This window comes from Rutilus rutilus (genome assembly GCF_951802725.1).
Source record: "Rutilus rutilus genome assembly, chromosome: 14".
Classification (NCBI taxonomy): domain Eukaryota; kingdom Metazoa; phylum Chordata; class Actinopteri; order Cypriniformes; family Leuciscidae; genus Rutilus; species Rutilus rutilus.
Window position 1 is genome coordinate 6,589,113 of NC_140219.1, and position 22,448 is coordinate 6,611,560.

General features: G+C 37.8%; 1 protein-coding gene across 2 annotated transcripts; it reads right to left on the reverse strand.

Annotated features, from left to right (window-relative positions):
- Positions 1–162: 162 nt before the first annotated feature.
- On the reverse strand, positions 163–21,541 carry vegfba (vascular endothelial growth factor Ba). 2 transcript variants are annotated; one of them, XM_084430769.1, is made up of 8 exons: positions 18,978–21,541; positions 14,866–14,908; positions 13,088–13,284; positions 10,690–10,763; positions 8,978–9,010; positions 7,068–7,151; positions 5,090–5,296; positions 163–3,587 (listed from the first exon to the last, which is right to left on the reverse strand). In XM_084430769.1, the coding sequence occupies exons 1-8, from the start codon at positions 19,059–19,061 to the stop codon at positions 3,566–3,568; spliced, it is 744 nt and encodes a 247-aa protein (XP_084286895.1). In that variant the 5' UTR covers positions 19,062–21,541; the 3' UTR covers positions 163–3,565. The 2 variants fall into 2 exon arrangements, with proteins under 2 accessions (XP_084286895.1, XP_084286896.1); XM_084430770.1 differs by having other exon boundaries at positions 5,090–5,293; positions 18,978–21,539.
- Between the last annotated feature and the right edge of the window lie 907 nt (positions 21,542–22,448).

Here is a 22,448-nt window from a genome sequence, read left to right on the forward strand (position 1 = left end):
TTGTCGTTCATTTTCTTTTTTGTATTTTGGGGTGAAAAATGAGGTTGTATGAATGAAAATGAATCTCACGGGTTGTGAGATTCTCCGAGTAATATTGTGGTACTGTTTGCAAGTGTGTGAAACATGCCGTAAATGTTCAGAATTACCAAATCACCACAAATCTATCTCAAAAATAAGACATTTCACTTTATTTATATTAATATATAGCACAATGCTTTATGGCTGTTGTGTTTTTATATATTGTATGTGTGTGATCAGACCTACGTTTGAATGTATACACATCGTAGACATAAAGCAGAGCAGGTTATGTCTCTCTGTAACAAATATTATACACACGTTCACACACACAGGAGAATCGGGCACAGATGGTATAGCAGCAATAACCATTATTAATTACGTTCAAACACTCAAAGCTTATATCGTGTATAGACTGTGGTACAGATTGGGTTCTGTTCTAACTGGATACATGTCAGACAGATACGGTTCTATGCACAAATTCTCGGAACAAAGCGACAGGACTCTGGAATTATCTTTACATAGAATAGAATGGAAACACTGAAGTTCTGTCGGTACATTCATATTGTATGCATTTAGTGTATTTTTGATTTATATAGTTTCACGGTTCTATATTCTTACTGTGATAGTTACGTTAACGGTACAGACACAGAGGTAGTTGATATATGTTACTGTTGAGAGAGAGAAAATGCTACGGTTATAGCACAGGATATTTCACACGGAACATTTCACAGCGGCAACAGAGTTGAAGGAAAGCCGGTCATCATAGACGAGGAAACAGGACAACATATTGACCAGTCGACACAGAAAAGACCTGGAAGTCAACATGAACTCAAAATCAACCCTATTCACTTTCATAACACACATTACTGGTCTTATTGTACAAAGAAAATAACACTTGCATCCACATCTTTCATCAAAATGGATCAAAATTGGATAATGCTAACCAACAGTCAAACGGATATTTAGGCAAACTAACATTCAGATTTGGCTCCATTTTGGTTTGGGACACCCTTTTACCATTCAATCACCTGCCAATGTGTAAAATGAAGAGCCGCCGCCCTACATATCTTTTTTCACTAAGTAAATTGGGTTGCAATTGACATTTCATGTTGACTTTGACAAATATCAGTAGTTTGGGAATGCTGATAGCAAGTGGATATCCTAGTCTGGAGGGTGAAAGGGTGCTTAAGGATCTTAATTTACATTATTGCAGATAATGACTAAACAATAATCTGAAAAATCACTTAAAGTGAGGTCAGCCTCAGGTCCTTGCTCTTGAAAATCATAATTCAGTCAATAATGCTACATATAAGGTGGAAAGAAGTGTTTGGCTAAATGACCACCATTAAAAAAAAGTAAGTGATTCTTTCACCTTCGGCCTCCCCAGCTAACAAAAGCTTTTGGTCTTGGTGAACATCTGAGAAAACTTTAAGGGAATGTTTTCTCTAGTATATCATTTCGCAAGTATTATGGGAACATTACTTTTGAATGTTCTCTGAACAATCTGAAAAAAGTAGCAAGTAGTAACATTTAAAAACACTGGACTAACATCCAATTGAAAATTTTTGTGCTAATGTTTTGATTATTGAATTTCATTTCATTTCAAAAATTGGATTTTTGATTTTGGTTATTGAAGACCAGGGGCCGGATTCACGAAAGTCTTCTTAAGAAAGAATTTAAGAAAATTCTTAAGAAGATTTTTTGGGAATGCAAAATATTCTTATCTGTTTTCTTAAGTTAAAACATAAGAAGAAATTTGTTCAGTTAAGAAGAATTTTATTTTTAAGAATGTTTCGTGAATCCGGCCCCTGAAAACTATGAACAAGCATTCTATTAACGCTACTCGACGAACGTTGTTCATAACTTAGAGAGTCAAAGTTCTGAGTACATTCCCTGTTAGCTGGGTCTGACATCGGTGGAAACACACAGTCCTCAACATCATCTGAGCTGAGCTGTATGATTCTGAAGAAATCAGGCAAAAATACGCAATATTCTTGGATCATTACAGTCGCAGCAAATTAAATGTCCCACAAGAAACATTGCAAAGCATAATACAAAATGCATCTCAATATAAAAAATAAATACGCCATCCTCCCAATCCTGTGAGATGATCAAGAAAAACTTAACACACAGAATGGGCCCTTCCCTTTTCTGAAGCTTGCCGGGTGCTCTCAAAGCTTCTTTACTCAAATTCCACAAAGTCGAGACTGTGAATTTGTCTACGACGGCCACCCAGCCTGTTTCTATTGGTTGAATTAACAAAGATACACAAAGAAACATTCTTTAAAATAAAATGGGACTACAATAACATTAGTATTCTTTACAAAATGAATAAGATAGATAAAATAAATTCTTCTTTCAGTATCAACACAGAAAAGCTTATATTTACCTGCTTGCATTTGTATGTGTACGCATGAGTGTGTGTGTGTGTGTGTGTGTGTGAGGGAGAAATAATTAAAAAAAGAGACAGATGAGTTGAAAAGAATAAAGAAAGAGACGAAAAATGAGTGTGTAAGGGGGGGTGTGGGAGAGAGAAGACGTGTGTTTGGTGAGCACCAATTGAATATAGCCAGGTTTCTATACTATTAGCATTCCTCTCACTGGCTAGCCAGTGGGAAAAGCTTTCAATTCCCAAAGGAAGGAACCAAACAAAAAGCAAATCAAACAAACACAAAAAGACTCATTGATACAGTCTGTGAAGCCACATTATGGACTTATAGAGACCAGGAATAAATTAGGATAGACGAGCAGATCCTTATTATTCACAACTCAGACCACACAGACACCCGTCCATCCGTCTAATCAACCCATCCAACCATTTAACGCAAGCAGAGGGTCAGAGGACACATCGGGGACGTTCTTAGGATAAGATACTCTGTTTGTGTAGCAAGACACTTGAGTTCTCTCAACACTGAAGGTCTGTCAACATCCATCCCATCAAAAACTCTCCACTTAAGACTTTAAGTAGTTTGGTAGAAAAGAAGACTCCTTCCTTATTCTGTTTTCCCTTTGAAAGTTCTGAGCGCACTTGTCGTCCTTAGCATTACACTAGCTGCGTGTCCGTGCCTATGAGGACCCATTGAAGCCGAAGAAAAATCATCCCAGAATTGGTTTTGGATAAAGCTCAATGAGAACTGCACGGTTCACGTCTTGAGCACGGAATATTCCAGCGATATAGCGACTGACTGACCCACTGAACTTTAACTAAATACAATGTCAAACAGTTAAAGGTGATCTGAACATTGGTTTACAGAGGAGAAAAAGCTTCCTAAACTCAACAATAGGATCTGATGATAATCCATACACACGGTACAGAAGTGGATATACAGTGCAAACAGAATGTATATGCATCTAATACTGCTGAAATAGTGTGTGGGACATAGCCAGATGGGCCAGGGGGTGGGTCTGTGGTTTATTCCCAAGCGCAAACCCTCTTTCTGGGTGAGACCCAAACTTCAGAGTCCATGACAAAAGAATAAGCAAACCTTTGACCTCCTCAAAGCTGTGCAAAGTTTGATCTGTGGATTATACGGGTGGTTTGATTTCACTATTCACTTTGTGTTTCACATCTGAAAGAGAATGAGAAGAGGAAAGAGATTACATACATGTTAAAAATAGCAAGCAACAATTTACTTGAAACTTTTTATAAACAATTGTGAAATGCAATACACTACCATTCAAAAGTTTAGGGTTGGTAAGATTTTTTTTTTAATGTTTTTGAAAGAAGTCTCTTATGCTCATCAAGGCTATCACGTTTGATCAATTGAATACATTCTTGTGGGGAAAAAAAAGTGTTCATTTTTTCATATGCCCCAAACTTTTAAATGATAGTGTACCCATTCAAGGTTACAACATTAAAGAGCATTATAACACAAGATAATGCACAATATAAAGGGTGTAACGGAACATGTATTCGTCCCAAACCGGCACGGTACGGATGTCACGGTTCGGTGCATACAGTCAGACGACGAATATGGGTCAGTAACCGGTGATCCACACTCCAATCCAGAAGAGGGTGTGCACGGTAATGCAATGCTGTTTGCTAACCGCCACAACAGGAAAAAGAGCTGAAGAAGAAGAGACCATCTATGCCCCCAACCCAAACAAGAGTTCAGATGGCACGGAAGAGTTTGCTAGTAGCCTATATACACTGTTTCGATTCATTTTTGTGGCACGCTCCACAAACTTCATGGAAAGAAAACCTGGACGGCAGAAAGAAGCAAGTAACGAATGAAAGTAATGAACTCTCATGCGCAAAGAAAATGACACTGTAGGCTAATCAAATCAACAAGTTTGAAAACAACTGGTGCATTTTACCGCACGGCATTGGTCAATCCATAAATTAGAGTAACTGATTGTGGGGGGTGGCCTGAGCCCTAACACAGATCAAACGACATCATCCAGATGTGCAAATCACAGGAGCTAGGCAGAAAAAGACTACAGCAAATCAAGGGAATGAAATAGTCAATCCTCCGCACGATTTATAAATCGAGGGAACAAATTAGTAAATCATTTTCCTGCATGTCATGTGCGGGGCTCAGTAATTTTGTACTTTTAAAACACAAGAGATGCTTTTCAGTTTTGTAGCTGATTGTGACCAAATACCTTTTTGTTTTTATCAGACCTACAAAAAAAAAAAAAAAAAAAAAGACCTATGCAAGAGTGCATTCTGTTTACTGCTTAGTGCTTAAATGAGACTGTACTGTTCCAAATACCTCATGGGGGATTAAATGCCGCTAGGTGGAAAAAACTGTAATTTGCACTACTCTCTGTTCAAAATAAATGAAAAGAAACCTTGCATTGGGGATTGGTAGCTTTTTCCTGTAGTCCTGAACTCATATCATATCGTGTCCCTAAAACCGAGGTACGTAACAAACCGTGACTTCTGTGTACCGTTACACCCCTATGTTGCTTTCTCTTCACTATGGGTCACGGATGGAGAAACACTTCCTTGTGCAATAAAATCCCAAATGGAGGCCATGCCATTGTGTGTAAGAGTCTATTTTTAGCACATTGAGTTGCATTTGAATAAGTTGTTTGGCTCTGTATGTGTGTGTGTGTGTGTGTTTACCGGCAGCTGTGCTCGTTGAGTGTCTTCCCTCTCTTTGTACAGCTCACCTCCCTCAAACTGCACCTGCATTCACAAGAGGGAGGCTGTGATCTCATCCTGTGGGCGGGGCATGGTGGACACGCCTCTCTGGCAGGTGGTGGAGGGGCGGAGCTAGGCGGGAGGGTAGGAGGTGGAGGAGGGGGGGGTGTAGTTGGCACAAGATTCCTGCTGGCATGAGAGGGAAGAAAATAAGCTGTTGGTGAGAAATAAATACAATGTATGACCTTCATATGCAAAATATGTGCATTTTGTCATTGTTTATTGGCTTCCATGTCTTTCCAAACAAAAAAAAAAGCATCATGAAAGTAATACCTATGTCTATTGCACTATATTCCAAATGTGCTAAAACCATATCATAGCGTTGTGTGATGAGCCATTTTGAATAGTGGTACAAACCATCATGAACTATTTTGCGTTAAACAGTAAAAAAATTATAATAATAATTATTATTATATATATATATAGAATGATTTGTAAATGACGATAAAAAATGTTTTTGATAAACAACTTTGAGTTCAATTTCAAGTTGAAGAGCACATATGTCCTAAGGATATGAGGAATTGTAAAATAGTAAGAAAAGCCTCCAAGTGATTGAGTAAAGCAAATCTGATCATAATACTTGCTCTGGCAAATCCGGCTCCAAGAGAATTATGTAAAACCGCAACAACGGACAAAGAGCACGTCGGTCCATGCAATCATTAACTTTGCAAAACCAGACCTAAGCCTGCATCTCCATATTAGACTTGAAATTGAATTCAGTAACAAACACAAAAAGACCCATAATGCATTCTGAGCATGCATCCGCCCTGATCTTCTTTTTGGACGGCGGCACCACAGACACACTCTGGATATTGTCTGTGGCCGCCAGTTCTTTGATGACTCATTTGTGACGTCTCTGATGGGATGGTGGGCTGATGGGGCTGTTTTTCCCTCTCCCCTTTATTCAACTAAACCAAAACTGAAGAGAAGTGTATAGCTGAGAGTTAATTAAGGAAGAAAATCAATCTTTGTGTGGAAGTGGTTTGAGAGGCTGATAGAGCATGTGGAGGGGAGGCTGAGGGAAAGGGAGGGGCGTTCTGGCTGGCAAATTAGCCAGATTTCACACTTGCCACTGACTCCATCCATGGAGGAGTGGATGATGGATAGCAGGGAGGGAAAGACGGTCCAAAAGGAGCACCCTCCACATGGCCTCACCAAAAAACCAATGACGAAGAAGCAAAAGTAGAAAAGGAAGGAGAGCAACTGATTAATTGTTTCCCTTCGACCGGAATTAATTAATTGTTGTCTGAGATGAAGTCAATGTTGCATGAGTAAATGTGCAGTACAGCACGTAAAAAAAAAAAAAAAAGGGATTTCAAGGACACTTTTCAGTTCTCTTTGACCAGAAACTCATCCATGGGATTCATGTGCTTTATTGCTTCGAAATAGGTTTTAATATTTCATAATATTGATGGTACTAAATAAATAAAGGCAAAGCAAAGATTAATTATGAAACATCTTGCTAAACGGCTTCTATTAAATGTATATCAATGATACTTTCTACAATGACAAAAGAGTACCAAAATGTACCATGTTAGTCTTTGAAGTACCTTAAAGTGCAAATGAAAATACCATGGTAAATTAACATACTAATCATTTAGTACCAAAGTTAATCCAAACAGCCTGAAAACAAGATTGCAACACTGTGTACAACATTACGATATCAAGACATACATTTCTTTAAGCCTCACCAAATTCTGTTAGATGTATGCTTGAACACAATTTGCCAATGGGGTAAATCAACTTATCTTTCTTTAGATATATTCTCTGCAAAAAATGAATACTTTACACAATTTTTCTTCTCAATTGTATTAATCTTGTTTTCAGAACATTCAGATAATAATAAGAAAGTACTGATTAAGAAAATTACTTTTTTTGTAATAAGATATAATGAACATACAATGAATTTTTCCCCGTGTGTTTCTTTCGTTTTGGTTTCCCCTTTTGTCGCTTTTTGCCTCTTCTTGTTGTCTGTGGGCCATGCCTAAAAAAAAAGACAAAATATAAAATATATTAAATATAAATATTACATATAAATAAATAGGTATAAAAAGTACTACATGACCATGACTCCATTCAGCTAACTTTATTGCACAGACTCTCTACACTTTCAAGTATTAAACTAAATTTTATATGTTTAATTCAGGGAGTTTTTAAGATGACTTTGTCACGTCTTAATTCTTGTGGTTTTTTGGCCTCGGTCTGTCTGAGGCTCCTCAAGGGCCAGTGGCCTAATTAAGCAATAAAATGAATGTTCTGTTCCGTTTCCCAACAAAGGACGGTTCTAGGTTTCTGACTCCCTTCCAACAGTGCAAGACGCACGCCAGCTGGACACAAACGCACACACACACACACACACACACACACACAACGGATTGAGTCTTTAGAAGTCTTTTTTTTTTTTAAAAACAACAAATACACAAATGCAGTGTTTTCCTAAGGTATCTTCATCTACATACACATTTTTCTACTGGGATGAGCTCACTGGGAATTTTTAAAAACTTTATGTTCCATGTCAGTCTTATTCTTATTCAAATGATCTTTTTCCATAAATGTAATTTGAACTGAGTAAATTCCACGTTAAATTAACAGATGGCAATAAAGAGGGGAGAATTACTTGTAAAAATTACCACACAGGGAAGTGTGAAGCTGAAGACCAATGCCAAGTTCACACATCACATCCCACCTAAATATTTTTTTTATGATTTACCGCTTGCTCTCACCAGTTCCAATAACAGTATTGGTTATAATAAGCATATACTGATATCAGGATACAGACTAAAATGAGCCTCAATCTTGCAATAAAACTGTCAAAAATAGTGATATATCATACTTAAAGGAGAACTCCGGTCAATTTTAACATTGAGACAAAGATATTAATAAAAATTAAGTTAATTCAGCCAGCGCTCATACCTGTATTTACTTCCTGTTTTCGGTCGAAGCCCACAGTAGTCGATTGTCGAGTTCTCCACTGTTGCTTAGTTACCTATGATCACGCGCATGAACTCGACAATCGACTACTATGGACTTTGACCGAAAACAGGAAGTAAATACAGGTATGAGCGCTGGCTGAATTAACTTAATTTTTATTAATATCTTTCACATCTACTGCAGTCAGATTCACCGTGTTCACTCTGAAGGAATCACTCACATTTTCTGTGCACTTGTAATGACACATCAAGGATGTTAAGAGGCTAAAAGCAGGTTTAAACATTGCCCCATTGAAGTCAACAGGGCGCAAATTTTAAAAATAGAATAACTCGGTGTAGGCAACACTGATTTTTGTCGTTGTTCTCTGTATTGACAGCACTCCAAATGTACAAAAAAATGAGCTCAATGTTAAAATTGACCGGAGTTCTCCTTTAAAAGTAGTTTGTACAAACAGACTAAGTACAGTTTATGCAACAGACAAACCCTGTGGCACATTGTCTAAGCAGTCGGACTTGTGTTTTTCATCTAGAGGATCCTAGACAGGACAATGAAAGGGATATTTGTAAAAAGCAGTAGCCTTTCGCTTAAACATCAGGGTCAGAGTAAACTAGTATCAGAGAAGAACAGACTGAACCAACCACTTCTGCCTTTCACACACAATTAACTCAGCAAGCAGCCATCTCCATGGAGTTAATGTGTGCGTGCGTGTGTGTGTGTGTGTGTGTGTGTGTGTGTGTGTGTGTGTGTGCGTGCAGTGGGGCAAAGGGAAGAGAGGGCAAATGCTGTTCACACTGCTGGCAACTTCACATCTCTCTCTCTCTCTCTCTCTTTCTCTCTCTCTCTCTCTCACACACACACACACACACACACACACTTTACCTGGTTGGCTCTGCATAAAGATTTGCTTTTACCCTGTAGGGAAAAGGAAAAGACAGACAGTTAAAACAGAATAATAATGAAATTTACAATTAAAAGAAAGATCACATATTATAATAGCATACGCACAGTGATATTTAATGGTTGAGTACCGTTATTATTGTTCATATATATATATTTTTTAAAACCTATAAACCATTAAAAAGTATTAAACTGTGGCATGTAACTCGTCCTGCACCGCTGAATGAAGAGAGCGCATCAAATATATCTACCCCGAGCACAAGTGGTGCAACTAGATACACACATTATAATCGACAAAGCAAAGAACATCTTGTTTTGTTGTTATGCCTCTGGGTGAGTAATAAGATTCATTTACAAAAGGTTTTGCAATTCATTAAGTCATACTACTATTTAAGAATTGTGAAACAAAGCATCTGGATATGCTAATTCATTCACCACGGATTGGTGCACAGTGATTGCTGCTTGTTCAAATAAGTGGCATCTATTATCCGTAGCAACACAAATAGATAATATTGAAAACCTGACAGACAACTTAACTCAAAATGGGCAGATTTCTAAACTCATTCCTGGCTTTAGATCAATCCCCATATATATGTCGGATTTATATAAAGTATTTGTTATAAAATAATGGTTTTAGCATGTCGGAGTGTAAACGTTATCAGTGAAATAAATGTTTTGAGCATTAGCAGAACGATCAGAAGGGGCGCAGGTAAACAGAGTTAATAATGTTGGCTGGTTGCCTGCGTGGGAGTTTGAGTAACTCAGGGTTGGTCAACAGTAGGGAGTTCAGTTTGTACGGGGCAGATCAGTATTACAAAGAGAGGATAGAGAGGCGAGCGCATGTAAATGCTCTTACCGAATGCTCAGCTCCAACCCTGGCCTTAATCCGAACCCCACAAACTCTGAAAGGGCTTTTGAGGAGAACCTCACAATGACCTGATAAAGAGCTGATGGTGACAGCTCGGCTACGTGCCAACAGAACAGTGTTTCGGGGGTGACGACTTTCTGTGACTGGGTTCAGGAAGTACTCCGTGGGGAGACGGGGTCATGCATGTGACAAACAGGGTGGAAGTGCATTTGTGTGTGTGTGTGTGTGTGTGTGTGTGGGGGGGGTGATCTGAAAGTCAGATAGGCTTTGGATTGGTGTGTGTGTGGGTGGGTTTACTTAGCTATTCTTTGAGGATAAAATTTCCCCCACAAGTTGGCAAAATGTTACAAAACCTCCCTTTCGAGTGGTATTCAAAGGTTAAAATGATTCATAAATATAGTAACTCTTACACCCAATTATTCTTAATAACCCGACAATGAGGTCATGTAAACTCCTTAAACTGTGTTATTTTAATCACACATATTTAAGACAATTTTTGAAAACCAAAGAAAAAATCAATTTCAAAATCTTTTCTTTTTTTTTGAGTTTGAGTTTTTGAGTTTTGTTGTGCGTAGAAATTATTTTATTATTGTAAACATTTAAGCCACAAGTACCACAATTTTAAGACTGTGCATCAAGATAAAAGCAATTAAACTGTTACCATTCAACTTGGTAGTGCTACGTCTAGATGTTTCTGAATACGAGAGCATGTCATGTGAACGGCCTCTTAGGGTTTGGATTATTCTTTTCATAATTAGATTTATATTAAAACAACACAAATCTAGGTCAGTTTTCTGGAATATGTATGTGTGAGTATGTATCTCACCTGCACTCACACTGGTTGTGTTCAATGAAAGGCAGCTGCACAAGTTCATGCTTCATGTATGAGGTCCTCATGAGCTGTGGAGTTTAACAGAGTGGGAGTCAGTACACACACACACACACACACACACACACACACACACACACACACACACACACACACACACACACACACACACACACACACACACACACACACACACACACACACACACACAATCTGTTCTGCATAGTAATGACTCCATCTTTTATCCTTCAATCTCTCTATACAGTACGTGACCAGGATCCGACCTGATCCATTACACTAGAGACTCCATCTACCGACACTGAATATGTATGACTAACTCATGCTGTGTGACCTCTGTGTGTGCTTCTCTCTGGCTAAGACATGAGGTTTGAGATCTTGTATTATACAGGGGGTAGTGTGTGGAGTAGCCTCGCGTAGCCAGCCCTTTGTCTAATGACATAAGGTCTGGGCTCTATAACCACTGCAATTGGCCAATGACTGCACACTTGGAGGAAGAGGCTGTGTTACTTACATGTAAAGCGACCAATCACAGTTTGGTTTTGTTTAAAGTCATGTTTAGGGGTGGGTTCAATAACAGACCGGCATGCTCAATACTTTCATGTTTACCTGCATATGCAGCACATATTTCTTGATCTTATTTTATAGATGTGAGAGGACATACAAAATATAAAATCACATGGGAATCCATAGGGTTGGCCAAGCTTGTAAAATAATACATTCCCTGCATACCGTCGGTAAACATGCCAAAACATCTCTTTTGAATACAACTAAGTGCCTCAAACAAAAAGTCTTAAAGGTCCCATATTGTACGCCTTTCTGAAGTTTTATTTTAGGTTCTGATGTCCTTAAGAATATATATTTGCGGTATAAGTACCAAAAACCATCTCAATATATTTTTACAGCTCCTTTCTCAGGAGCTCTGCCAAGAACAGGTCGATTTTGGCCTGTCTACTTAATATTCATGAGCCTCTCTTCTGATTGGCCTGCTGAGTGACCCACCATTGGTGGGGGTGGTGACTGAAGGCAGTGACTGAGTAGTTCAACTTCTGACATCACATTTATACGGAAGTCACAACGGCTCGTGAAAAGGCACAGCTACTTTATGCAGGCTGTGTGCATTTGTCTGTGGATCGACTGTTTTGACACTTATATGGTAGTTTTATAGCCCCTAGACCTCTGTTATCATGAAAAAAGCCAGGAAATTTCAGTTTTGACAATATGGGACCTTTAAAGTTTCAATGCTGTAAACTTCTCAAACTTTTTTACATCCAGCATTTTGTTGCTCATCTGAAGTATGCATTTGTGCGGCATCAAATCGTTTAAACACTGCTTTGTTTCCAGGCGGACTGCTAAAGATCGATACACTATAGTCAGCCAATCAGATTCAGACACTTGCCTTCACAAGTTGAATCTGATCTGATCTGATCTGAAAAGTGTTTCCAGTTTTGTGTGCCATACGCATCAGACATTTAGCGAACGGAGTGTGTGCGGCCCGTGGGTGTGACGTCTGACGCTGAGATTATGTGTGGAGGTGCTTACTCCAAACTTTATAAAACCTGATTTATAGGACCTGATCTGTAGGTGTGTGTGTAATGTGAGTGTTCCATACAGCCATGTAAGTTAACACATGTATGTGTGAAAGGTTTCTATGAAGGGAGAAGTTCAGAAGTGTGGGGTCAGTAAGATTTTTTTTAAACAAATTAATATTTTTGAAAAATAAAAAATATTAAGCCGCACAACAACATTGGTACAAATAAGAAATGTTTCTTGAGCAGCAAACATCATATTAGAATCAGGATCATGTGACACTGAAGACTAGAGTAATGATGCTGAAAATTCAGCTTTGCATCACAGGAATCAATTAGATTTTACAATGCATTAAAATAGAAAATAGTTATTTTAAATTGTAATAATATTTCACAGCATTACTGCAATAAATGCAGCCTTGTTGAGCATAAGATACTTTTTTCAACAAAAAAAAAGAAAAAAATTCTTACTGACCTCAAACTTTTGAACAGGTAGGAATAGGTTAGGGTTAGGGTTAGGGTTAGGTATAACCCTATATGATATACAGAGATCCCTCAAAAGTATTTATACAATTCAGCACATTTAAGAATATATGAATGCCACTGCATTAGGTAACAAAATATCAGAACAACTGACATTAATATACATCTCAAGCACACTTTACAAGCCAAACATTTCACAAAAATTAAAATGATAAATGTTAAAATAATAGATAACCTGTTGAAAATGAAGATAAAAAGTATTGTGACACTGGATATCAAACTTTTCGTGGAATATGTCCACAGTTAATGTGATGAACTCCACCTGTGGTAGGACACCTGTGAGGTGCATTTGTGAGTGTGTGTACCTCCATTACAAGTGTGTGTGTTTGTGATGGCACACACTCGAGCGCCTCATCGGAGCAGCAGCCTCCGCAGCGGCGCAGTGTTACGCACGACGGCAGGAAGAGGTGATGCGTCTCCCAAGGAAACTCCCGCCAAACTTCCACCAGCGTCTCTCTGGGATGACATCCGCTTCTCTGATACACATCCAACCACCTCACCACTGAGAGAAAGAGAATAAATGAAAGATACAGAGTAAGAAAACACTTCAGTCTTAAAGGGATAGTTCACCCAAAAATGAGTTTACTCATCCAAACCTGTATGAGTGTCTTTTGTTGAACACAAAAGAAGATATTTTAAAGAAAGTTGGTAACCGGACAGTTGACGGCACCCATTGACTTCTATAGTCAACTGTTTGATTACCAACATTCTTTAAAATATCTTCTTTTGTGTTCAACAAAAGAAAGAAGCTCATACAGGTTTGGAACAACTTGAGGGTGAGCAATGACAAAATTTTGTCATCAATGGTCCAGGTTCGGGACAGCATCTGTGACATGAAACTGTGTTTACATTAATTCTTTCTGGAAGGTTATTTAGACAACCTGCTTCATCATTAATTGAAAATGACATTATATGTCAGTGGAGATCATACAAAATTGGGGTGATGTGAGCAGAGCGCTGGGTGTGGAAAGCAAGATTTCCTTGCTTTTATAAACTGTATTTAAACGATTTACTGTGGAAACTGACAGCATGCCAGAGATGACATTTATAGAGCATGATTTGTATTTAACCCAGAACATTCCTCTGAATATTAAGCACCAATGTGCTGGTACTTTAAAGGTCCCATATTGTACACCTTTCTGAAGTTTTATTTTAGGTTTTGATGTCCGTAAGAATATATATTTGAGGTATAAGTACCAAAAACCATCTCAATATGAGCTCAATATTGGAGCTCTGCCAAGAACAGGTCGATTTTGGCCTGTCTACTTAATATTCATGAGCCTCTCTTCTGATTGGCCTGTTGTTTTCTGAGTGACCCATCATTGGTGGGGGTGGGACTGAAGGCGGTGACTGAGTAGTTCTGACATCACATTTATACGGAAGTCACAACGGCTCGTGAAAAGGCACAGCTACTTTATGCAGGCTGTGTGCATTTGTCTGTGGATCGACTGTTTTGAAACTTATATGGTAGTTTCATAGACCTCTGTTATCATGAGAAAAGCCAGGAAATTTCAGTTTTGACAATATGGGACCTTTAAAGAAACCAATACACTGATCTGAAGCACTTATAAATGTAGAATTAAATATCTTTTTACTCCTCTGTTTTCTATTTTAATATACTTTAAAAAGTATTTTGTTCCTGTGATGGGTAAGTTGAATTTTCAGCAGTCATTACTCCAGTATTCAGTGTCACATTGTCCGCTGATTTGTAACTCAATAAACATTTCTTATAAGTGTGTATTCTTATTAATGTTGAAAACAGTTGTGCTTAATATTTTTGTGGAAACCATGATACATTTTGTCAGTATTCCTGATGAATGAAATTCAAAAGAACAGCATTTATTCCAAATAGAAATTTTGTCTTTCACTGACTGTCACTTTTGAGTCATTTCTGAATTAAAGTATTATTATTATTAATAAATCTTACTGAGCCCAAACTTCTGAACTGTAGTATAGTAGACAGTAGCTGGCAAAGAGGCATTTTGCCATGAGCAATAAAAAAGATCCATTTTATAATATAAGCTCACTAAATGAGTAATGCACCTATGATAAAAGGTGTAGAAAAGAAAGCAAGACTCAATACCTTCTCCAGATCTGTGGCTCTCTGTTGGCATCCAGTGGTCTGACTAGAGGAAAGGACACAGACAAGGCGTCAGACACAACATACAGCAGAGACAATCACAAAACCGCATATATGGTGCTATGAAGAACTGATTCCAGTGAACATATGCTAAAAGCATTAATAATGATTCTTTAATGCTTTTCTAGTGTTTATTTGTGCCAGAGCAGCATAAAGGTGGACGTTAGCACACATTCACACAAACATGCCCCTCATACAGTGGGGTCCGCGCACTGGAACAAGGTCACCGCTGAGCGAGAGCAGACTTTGCACTACAGCGCAAACAGCACACGCATACATGGCTTCCCTGCACCATGCCTGACTACTTTCTGTGAGGGTAGTTTTCTGAGCATGTGTGTCAATCGCATTACAGGTGATCTCACACTGATATAAGCCAGCAAATTCAATTATACCCTCACAGACTCACACACATGCTGTGAGAATGAGTGTTTCTGCACGTTTATTTCGCAACGATGACATCAAAGCAATAAATAAAGGTTTAATGTAATTAAACACAATATTTATCAAAGACATGGCAGATCTTTGCACGGCATGGGGTTTAAGTTACGTGTGGAGAGGCGTCTGCAGAGTCTGTGTTGCAAAATGAAGGATGAGTCAGTCAATTTCTCATCAACCTCCTGCCTCAGTGCCATTGTGAAATACAGCAGCCAGCTCAGAGCTGGCAAGGGGACTGGCACACACACACACATATTAACATTCACTTTCACTCCCTGAAATGCACAAACACTAAAAATCTCAATGCTGCCAGGTTTTTTTTTTTTTTTTTTTTTTTTTTGCAGTAGCAGCAGCAGTTGACTGGATTTGGCTGCGTCAGTCCTCTCTTTCTAAAAGCCCTTGAGTTTGAGCACCAATCATCAGCTCAGCTGCCCCGCTCTCCCACAATCCCCCTCCACCTGCAGACCGTGGGTCAGCCTGGCATTTGTGAACAGACTCAAGCGTTAAGAAATTAGGTTTTCAAACTTTCAAACAAAGCTATCAGGCAAGTCTCAGATCACATGGGAAACCTGGGAATCTTTTTCACATTTAAACTTGGAAGTGAACTAGACGTTTTAGGATGTTCATGCATTTAAAAAAAAGAGAAGTTATGGTGTAAAATATTTCACATTTTGGACTATTTCTAGGTCAAATTTAACCAAAACATGAGAACTCCACTGAAGCAAAAGATGCAACTTCTCTAAACATGCTGGAGAACATGACCATCAGGTTTCGTTCATGTCAGTTCCAGTGCTGCTGTCATTAAAGTTGGCATGAAACGAAAGTTGCGATAGTCTTTTCTTCCTAATTATGTTTGATTATATTATTGATTATATTGATTATAATATAATAATTATATTATTCCTAATGAATGTCTGAGGGAAACAGCTTCTCAAACAAGACAAAATGTACACTCCTGGGCAAAAAAAATAAAAAAAATAATGGGTCAAGCCAAAAATGGAAAAATATTCAGTGGTCTTTTAATGGACTCTTAACCATTTCAATCACAAATTACTGGTCAGGAAATTAGCATGAATTGCACAAATACATACAGTAACTTAGCACAGAATAGCCTTCTCTTTGTATTCTTTACACGTTTAAGCCGTGTGGTAAACTTGCAGACAGCTTCTTACAGAGTCGGTGTTGTTCCACTCAATGCCGATGGCTTCAAATAGTTCATAAGCAGTTGAAAACCGTCTCCCAGTTCGTTTGAGTTTAATATGAAACCAAATATACACTATAGGGTTTAAATCTGGACTCTGACCAGCCAAAACATCAGCCTGATGGACTTTTTGCAATTTGTCTTTGCAATTTGGGCAGGAGCATTGTCTTGTTGAGAAATAACATCTGATCATTCTATATTAGATAACAACTTTTCAGTAGTGGGAAGCAAGCCATTCTGCGATATTCTCCAGTACTCCAAAGCATTAAATGACTTTATCTCACCGATACCAGCAGCTAACATGTCACTCTTCCTCCATGCTTCACTGTGGTAGAGATGCATTAGCAACTCGTGTTTCATTGTGATTCATCACTCCACACACGACTTCCCATATTCTGGCCAAAAAATTATTCTGTCTTTGATGTATTTCTGAGACAGCAATGGCTTTTTAAGTAGTCCATTTGCTTAAGTTTAGCTAATTTCCTTACCAATCATTTGTGGTTAAGAAAGCTTTGTGTTTAGCCATTTTGGGCCTTTTTTTTTTTTTTGCTCAGGAGTGAAGGGCGGGACTGGATTTTGTCCATAGAGAATTGATTGGATGGTTGTGGTTTGCTATTGGTGGATCTCATGTGAGTGACAGGTTGCCCCGCCCTCACGCCAGTAAACACATCATCAGAGAAGAGAAGAGATGCTGAAAGAGGGAAAGTTATTTTGATTAAAGATTAGGAGTGCACAGACATAAAAAAAATAAAATAAAAGGTTGTGCACTGTACAGATAAATCATTTATAATAAATACTGCAATATTCCATTTTTAAAAATCCATAAAAAAACAAACAAAAGATTTGTTCATTTTGATTTCATGGTGACTTTAAAGCAAGAGGAGACAAACCCCAAATATTATGTATATTGTTCAATTTTCTCTCACATTGATATTTTGATAATATTATTTGAAATACAAGTATGCAAAATGGAAGTATTTTTGCTAGTGGCCTCAGACTTCTGGACTGCACTGCATAAACAGAAAACGCTCACACTGCCCACCTGGCAATAGCAGCTTCATCATCACTGTGTAATTGACAGAGAGAAACCTAAAGGTCACAGGGTTAGACTTTTGAAAATCGTGCCATACCTTATCATGCACTTTCACCAAGACTGGCAGCATGCAATGTAATGCAATGCAACATTCTGAAGGTTTACATTTCACGGCATCTTCAGCATCATCAAATTAAATATACTAGAGCCAAACTGCAGTCTAAAATAAATAAAAGAAGTTTCGGCTAAACACAACAGGACAAACGATGAGTGGAGCTGCATCATTATGAAGACTTATGATATGCATCCATAAAGCAGAGCTCTGGTCACACGTACACCGACCAGACCACATACCGCTGCGAATAACGGAGATGCGCAAATTCAGTGCATTCTGCCATCCTGTTTTCATATGCTATAACTCGCAATGCTGATGTTCTAACAATAGGTGTCATATACTGGCCTGATGGCTGTAATGTTGACAAAAGCTTGTGTAAGTGAAGATAATGATAAGAAAGGAAGTGCGTCACTGTCTATCCTTCGGAGATCCAGACAAAAAAAAAAAAAAAAAGGACATAAATATAATGTTTAGGGCAAACAAATAGCCTATACATGTATTAAAATATGTTTTATTTTAAATACGCACAAAAATTATTTAACAGCCACTATAGAATATACGAGGTAGGTCTATATTAGAAACTGTATGAACTATAGCCTAAATATGGAGACTCAGCACAAAAATTATATATATTTTTTTAAACTTAGGCTATTGTTAATAAAAAATATAATATTACCACATTAAATTATGTATTTAACTATTTGAAACATTTAATAATATTCTAGCATTATAGTAGGCTATAGCCATATTGTCATGATTAACATTATTATCATCCCCACATTATTAATTATCATATAGGCCACACCCCCATGATGTGCTCTCAGACAACAATAAACACAAAAACATATACCCATTGTAGTGATCACAAGTAAATTGGTGTTTTTTATCAAAGCAATATATCTTTAAAAGCAGCACCTTTCCCATCCTGTCCCATCCAACGTCAATGACCGTCAGGTTATTTCAACATATAAAAGCTCAGACGAGTGTTGTGCATTAACTCAGCTCTATAAAGTGCAATTTACAAGCAATAGTGTAAAATCTGCCATAATAAAAGATACTTGTCAAGTGTGATAAAAGACAACCACACCAGAGTTAGGCTAATTTAATCCACTTAAGTTTAAAGATGAATTAAAATAGTTAAAGAACCACACTTTATAGCAGCTAATTAAAATAATCAGTAGCCTAGTACTGCGAGAGCACTGTAACGCTACCGTCCAATATTTTAAATAACAATAAAATGATCATTATTATAACACAGAGCATGTTCTTACCGGTGTCTTGGCACATTGTGTGGGTATTCTGGTAAGTGAGACGAACTGAAACATTCCCAGAATAACTCTCAGTTTGATCCCCATTGTTTGAGTTCACCAAGAAAAGTCAGAAATTGTTGAGTAAATAATATAACAAGAGGTCCAACGTCCAGTCCTTACAGTTGTTAATTTCTCTATGAATGATTATTCCACTTTCACATCCGAATCCAACATCTTTAATCCAAACAGTGACAATTTACTCAGTAGATTCTCAAAAAACAGGGCAATTGTCATTCCTGTCATGGTTTAACGAGAAAAGAAACACAAATGAAATATCTTAAGTTTTAAAGCAAATGAAAAAGGGACACAACACGAGCTCCTTGAGTAGGCTATAAAGGCTTTTGAGATGCTCAGATGACCGTAGGACGTATTTATTATAAATAACTAGCTATAATAAATCCCAATGGGCTATATGTTATTTTACAGGAGAGTTTTCTATGCATTGCGCGCATTTTATTTATACCGGCTCCCTCGCAGCAGAATTCCCGGTGGAAGTAGAGTACGTCCTTATGGTCCAGAGAAACATATATCCGGTAACAAATAAATAAATCCTCAAGAATCGATGTAATGAGCCTCCTGAAGGTCTCTGTGTCTCCCGTCTGGTATTTCAGACCCTTTGCTTTGTGTGGCGCATCCCGTGCTACTGTAGGTCACCAGTGAAATCATGCCCACCAAAACCTATGATGACGCTTTGCTTGTCAGACACAAGATCTTATAATTAAAATGTTCGACATATTAATATAGGCTATACTGTTAACATGCGCAATGCAATGATACATGCACATGAATCAGAGAAATGCACCTTGGTGTGGTTAAGGTCGTTTTCTCCAGTCTCTTATTTGCCCTTCAGGACTCACACGCTCCGCAACTCTCGGTGCGCGTCACCGTCGCGCTCGTGGTGGAACTTTTCTTTTTTTTCCCTTGACGCGCAGACTTTGCTCGCGCGCAAACCAGCACAGGTGTAACGCTCGCGCATCGTGAGGTGGACAATTATTAACTGACTCCCCCTGTCTATTTTTGCGTGCTTGTCTCTGTCAGGGTTTTCGAGTTATTTTTTAAAGGAGAAACGTAATTAATTTGTTTACAGACAAACTGATCTGACGGATAAAAAACGGATACTTTCGGTTCTGGATGCAGATTGGTAAATATATAGCTGCGATAAACAGTTAAAAGCGAAACTGTGTATTAGACTACCCTAATATCTACCTCACTTTGTTCTAACCTACTTGATTCCGTAATATTTAATAATAATTTTAACTTAAATAAAACCAGTTACCACACGAATCACATTTTAGGGTTACCTGACAAGACATTTTTCAGTGTAGAAACGCGAAACACCTGTTTACCTAGCTAGTATATCACTGCGCAGCATCCATAGAGACCCGACTGTCAACCAGGGACTATATCTTCCTGCGGAAGGATGGAACTTAAAGGGACAGTTCACCCAACAAATTAGAATTTTGCCATATTCCCCACGTCATCTCAAATCTGTATGACATATCCTTCTTACGTGAAACAAAAAAATAAAAAAAATAAACAGTTTAGCAAAATGAGTGAGCGGCTTTCAGACAATAAAAGTAGATGGGGAAAGGGGATGTCAATCTCCAAAAATAAATTTAAATCCAAATCTTCTGAATACAACAAGTTTGACAAAAAAAAAAAAAAACTTCTAACAGTCACTATTCACTTCAATGTATGGAAAACAGTAGCTTGGACATTCTACTATAAATTACTCTACAAAATTTGTTCTACAAAAATAAGCAACATATGTTTCGAAAGACATTTATATTTTGGCCAAACTATTCTTATCATTCATTTTTATATGATGCAATTATTTTCCAACCAATGTTGTGGACAGGACTATTTTTGGCATTTTTTAAAATTAATTCTGCAGGCCATACTTAATGACAAACTTTTACTTGCCAATTAAATAACATAAAAAAAAAAAAAGAAGCAATTAAGACTTTGCTGTGCATCATGTTGACAATGCTCATGAATATATTATCAATATAACAGCCTCAGAAGTCAGTACTGTGACTATCTATCTTCAGGTGTAAATTCAAAATAATTAAGTTGTGCAGCATCTGAACTTGAACCCACCTCACTTTGCTTGCATGTGAAGACCCTCAACATCACCCACAGGTATGTTTGGGTTATACACAGCAAAAAAAAAAAAAAAAAAAAAAAAAAGAACATTCATGTGGGCTGCAGGAATGCAGGCTGTTCTATCTCTCCTGGACTGCTTACAGCATTAGAGCTGACAACCGCAAAGAGCCCTTTCAGAGTGTAACTATCTAAAGGCCTTCTGGAAAACCCAGAGTGGTCAGGAGAGAAGGTCCAGTCATCACATATCCAAATAAACAAACTGGGCCAAGGTCACAAGATTTCACCATTGATTCTGCTGAACTGTGGGTGATGTTGTTAGCGTTTCTGAGAAGTCTCCCCAGACGCGAAATAGTTGAAAATAGTTTAGTTTTAAAACGTCAAAATGATAGAAGGTGCTCTTGTACAGACAGACAGGCAGAAGAAAAAAAAAAACATTGTCGAAACTGTCCCTGACTCATTCCTGAAAGCTGGTATCTCCAAGATCAGACCTGAGCAGAGAGGAGCACCTGCATATGGGCCCTATGCGATATCAGAAAACCACATCAGACTGAGTCCATGGCTGTGGAGTCACAGAACGTCAACATCCGCACATGGGTTTGGGAATGTCAGGCTTACACGCATCTACTGTAGCGGACTCTAGAATGTCGTGAACATGGCTAATTGGGAATGACGTAGTTGACGTTTTTGTTTGCTAAGAGGAGTTAAAAAGTGGGACAATAAACATTAACCAGTAATTGAAGTATGTGGGATGTTTTAGGCTGTTTTATCGTACATGAAGCAAAAAGTGTTAGTCAGACTACTTACCCGGCAAGGTTTAATACTCAAGGTTTTTTTGCTCAAATCACTAACCGCAAGTTTGAGCAATAGCAAAAGTGTTGCTTACCTTCTGACACTGCCATTTAAAAGTATGGGGTCAATAAGTTTGTTTCTTAAAGTAAAAAAAAAAACACTTTAATTTAGCAAGGACACATTAATCAAAAGTGTCAGCAAAAACATTTATGATGTTACAAAAGATTTCAAATAAATGCTGTTCTTTTGAACTCTCTATTCATAAAAGACACCTGAAAAAGTATGTCTGAAATCCAGAAAAATATGAAGCAGGAATTACAGGAATACTTTTTTTTTTTTTTAAATATAAAAAAAATATATATTTTACAATATAAAAATGTGATTATTTTGTATTTTTGATCAAATAAATTCAGCTTGGGTAAGCTTAAAAGACTCTTTTTTTTTTTTTTTTATATTAAAATAATTCTTAGCAACCCCAAACTTTTGAACAGTATTGTGCAAGAACAGTGGAGGAGTTTACAGAAATCTGCAGAACCA

Bases quoted from the DNA above. Each gene is read 5' to 3' on its own strand.
- vegfba (XM_084430769.1), bottom strand. From the start codon at position 19,061: ATGGGGATCAAACTGAGAGTTATTCTGGGAATGTTTCAGTTCGTCTCA. The intron at 10,764-13,087 runs GTACACACACTC...TAAACTCCACAG, and splicing joins CACACACACTTGTAATGGAG to CTCATGAGGACCTCATACAT. The intron at 9,011-10,689 runs GTGAGATACATA...TTTTCCCTACAG, and splicing joins CACAACCAGTGTGAGTGCAG to GGTAAAAGCAAATCTTTATG.